This window comes from Chaetura pelagica, unplaced genomic scaffold, assembly GCF_000747805.2.
Source record: "Chaetura pelagica isolate M959 unplaced genomic scaffold, ChaPel_1.0 scaffold291, whole genome shotgun sequence".
Lineage (NCBI taxonomy): Eukaryota > Metazoa > Chordata > Aves > Apodiformes > Apodidae > Chaetura > Chaetura pelagica.
This window is the reverse complement of record NW_009952148.1, coordinates 55,671-58,417: the sequence shown is the minus strand read 5'-3', so window position 1 is coordinate 58,417 and position 2,747 is coordinate 55,671. Positions and strand designations below refer to the sequence as shown.

Below are 2,747 nucleotides of genomic sequence, written 5' to 3'. Positions count from 1 at the left end.
CAGCGCCGGGGGGACGGTGGCAAAAAAAGTGCTGATGGCGGGAGGTTCGGGGTGGGCAACGGGGGTCGGGGGGGTAGGGGGACACACGCACCTCCCCGTCCCTGCCCCCCCCTTTTTAGGGGATCTGAAAGACGTTGAGTTTACTGGTGTTCTTGAGGGTCTGGCGCCGGTTGCAGAACCAGACGCGAACGACTTCGCGGTCGTAGTTGAGCTCCTTGGCGATCTCGGTGATCTCCTGGCCCGTGGGCAGGGCGTTCTTCTCGAAGTAGGCGTTGAGGGCCTCGATGGCCTGGGGGGTGAAGGAGGTCCGGCGCTTCCTCTTCTTCGAGGGCTCCCCCCCCACGAATTCCATCAGGTTTTGCTGCCCTTCCTGGTTGCGGAGCTCGGCTTCGCTCAACCACTTCTCCAGCACCGGTTTCAGCTTCTGGGCGCTCTTGGGGGTGATGTCCAACTTCTCGAACCTGCCGGGGGCACCACGAGACCCTCAGGGATGCAGCAAGGACGTGTGTGGGGGGGACACACTCTGAGGGGGTTTGGGACAAGTGCCACCTTCAGCAGGTGACACCACAGCGGGGAACTGACAAGCTCTGTGGGCAGTGACCCCACCGACCCTCCCTTACTCCCCTTTTTCCTCCCTTTCCCTAATTTTCCTCCTTTCCTCCCATTTTTCTCCCTCTTCCCCGATTTTTCTCTTTCCCCCAATTCTCCCCTCTTCCTCCACCCCCCCCTTTTTAGGGGATCTGAAAGACGTTGAGTTTACTGGTGTTCTTGAGGGTCTGGCGGCGGTTGCAGAACCAGACGCGAACGACTTCGCGGTCGTAGTTGAGCTCCTTGGCGATCTCGGTGATCTCCTGGCCCGTGGGCAGGGCGTTCTTCTCGAAGTAGGCGTTGAGGGCCTCGATGGCCTGGGGGGTGAAGGAGGTCCGGCGCTTCCTCTTCTTCGAGGGCTCCCCCCCCACGAATTCCATCAGGTTTTGCTGCCCTTCCTGGTTGCGGAGCTCGGCTTCGCTCAACCACTTCTCCAGCACCGGTTTCAGCTTCTGGGCGCTCTTGGGGGTGATGTCCAACTTCTCGAACCTGCCGGGGGCACCACGAGACCCTCAGGGATGCAGCAAGGACGTGTGTGGGGGGGACACACTCTGAGGGGGTTTGGGACAAGTGCCACCTTCAGCAGGTGACACCACAGCGGGGAACTGACAAGCTCTGTGGGCAGTGACCCCACCGACCCTCCCTTACTCCCCTTTTTCCTCCCTTTCCCTAATTTTCCTCCTTTCCTCCCATTTTTCTCCCTCTTCCCCGATTTTTCTCTTTCCCCCAATTCTCCCCTCTTCCTCCAGCTTTCCTCCCTTTCTCCATTTTTCCTCCAATTTCCCCTTTCCTCTAATTTTCCTCCTTTTCTCCCATTTCCCTCCCATATCCTCCTCCTCTTTCCCCACTTCCCACCTTTCCTCATTTTTTCTTCCCTTCTCCCAATTCCCTCACACTCTCTAGTTCCTCCTCTCATTTTTCACTCCTTTTCTCCAATTCTCCCCCTTCTCTTCAATTTCCCTCCCTCTACTTCCATTTATCTGATTCTCCTGTTTCTCTAACTGCCCTGTTTCTCTCCATTTCCCTTCATTCTCTCCAATACCCTTCCTTTCCCATTTCCCCTCCTTCTCTCCCATTTCCCTCCCTTTCTCTGCGTTTCCTCTGTTCCCAGATTTTTCCCTCCTACTCCTGAACGTCCCTCCTCCCCGGTTCCCACCCGCAGTGACCCCGGGGGGCAGCCCCAGCCCCCCCATACCTGCAGATGGCCGACTGGCTGTAGGCAGGTCCCTCGGTGGCCGTCAGGGCCTGTCCCACCTGCGTCTGCGTCAGCCCCAGGGACAAGCGGCGGATCTTGAAGTTCTTGGCGAACTCCCGGATCTCCTCCAGGTTGATCCCGTCCTCCTCCGCGCTGCTGTTGGGAGCTGGGGGCTCTGCCAGCAGAGGGGACACGGGGGCTGCTGTCAAACGCCCATGCCCCCGCCTCTCCCCCCCAAACCATAATGAGCATCCCCTTCGTTAGGCTCCCTAAGGAAGGCCGGGTGCTCGTGGTCATCCCCAAGGATGGAGGCTGTGGGTGCACAGCATCCTCCCCCATCCCCACGGGGATTCCCAGAGCACGGAAACCCTCTTCCCAGGAGCCCCCAGTCCCTGGTGTCCCCCCAGCACCCCTCGCTGTGACTCACTGGAGACCAGCTGGCTGACGGTGGGGGTCTCGGTGCAGGTGATGGGGACGGGCACGGAGGAGGCCTTGGCCACCGGGGCAGGGTTTGTCATCACCACGGCCGGCTGGGAGAGAGCTGGGGCTGGCTGGATGGGCTGCACCTGGGGCAGAGGAGGGGCTCAGCACCCTGAAATGGGGGCTCCCCCCTTCCAGCCCACCAGCTCCAGCCCAGGAGAGTGGCCACCACGTCGCCTTTGCTGACAGAGGAGGTGAGACAGGCATGGAGAGGTGACACTGGGAACCACCCAGCTCCGTGCTGGGAAGGTGGAGGTGACAGTTCTGCACTGTGTTTGGGGTGTCCCACCATGCAGGTTTGGAGGTGACCAGCACCTCTGCTCACACCAGGGTGAGGCTTCGTCCTTCCCTGCCCAGATGGGAAATTTGGAGGACCCAGAGAGCAGGAAGGCTGATGGGGCAGCAGTGGGGCAGCAGTGGGGCAGCAGTGTGGGGCAGCACTGTGGGGCAGCAGTGGGGCAGCAGTGTGGGGCAGCAGTGTGGG

The 2,747-nt window shown here is 60.5% G+C and overlaps 2 protein-coding genes across 2 annotated transcripts in view; both read right to left on the bottom strand.

Annotated features, from left to right (window-relative positions):
- Positions 1 to 115: 115 nt before the first annotated feature.
- On the bottom strand, positions 116 to 484 carry LOC104396509 (POU domain, class 6, transcription factor 1; the record flags this gene model as incomplete). Its single annotated transcript, XM_010006358.1, has 1 exon — positions 116 to 484. A coding segment is annotated over one exon (369 nt), but the record flags the coding sequence as incomplete, so codon positions are not given.
- Positions 485 to 731: 247 nt separating this feature from the next.
- The window catches only part of LOC104396497 (POU domain, class 6, transcription factor 1-like), a 13,022-nt gene continuing 11,006 nt past the window's right edge, over positions 732 to 2,747 (bottom strand). Inside the window, exons 4-6 of the mRNA XM_010006347.1 lie at positions 2,211 to 2,349; positions 1,784 to 1,958; positions 732 to 1,077 (exon numbers count right to left, since the gene is read on the bottom strand). Coding sequence (XP_010004649.1) covers positions 732 to 1,077; positions 1,784 to 1,958; positions 2,211 to 2,349 — 660 coding nt within the window. The remainder of the gene's footprint in view (positions 1,078 to 1,783; positions 1,959 to 2,210; positions 2,350 to 2,747) is intronic.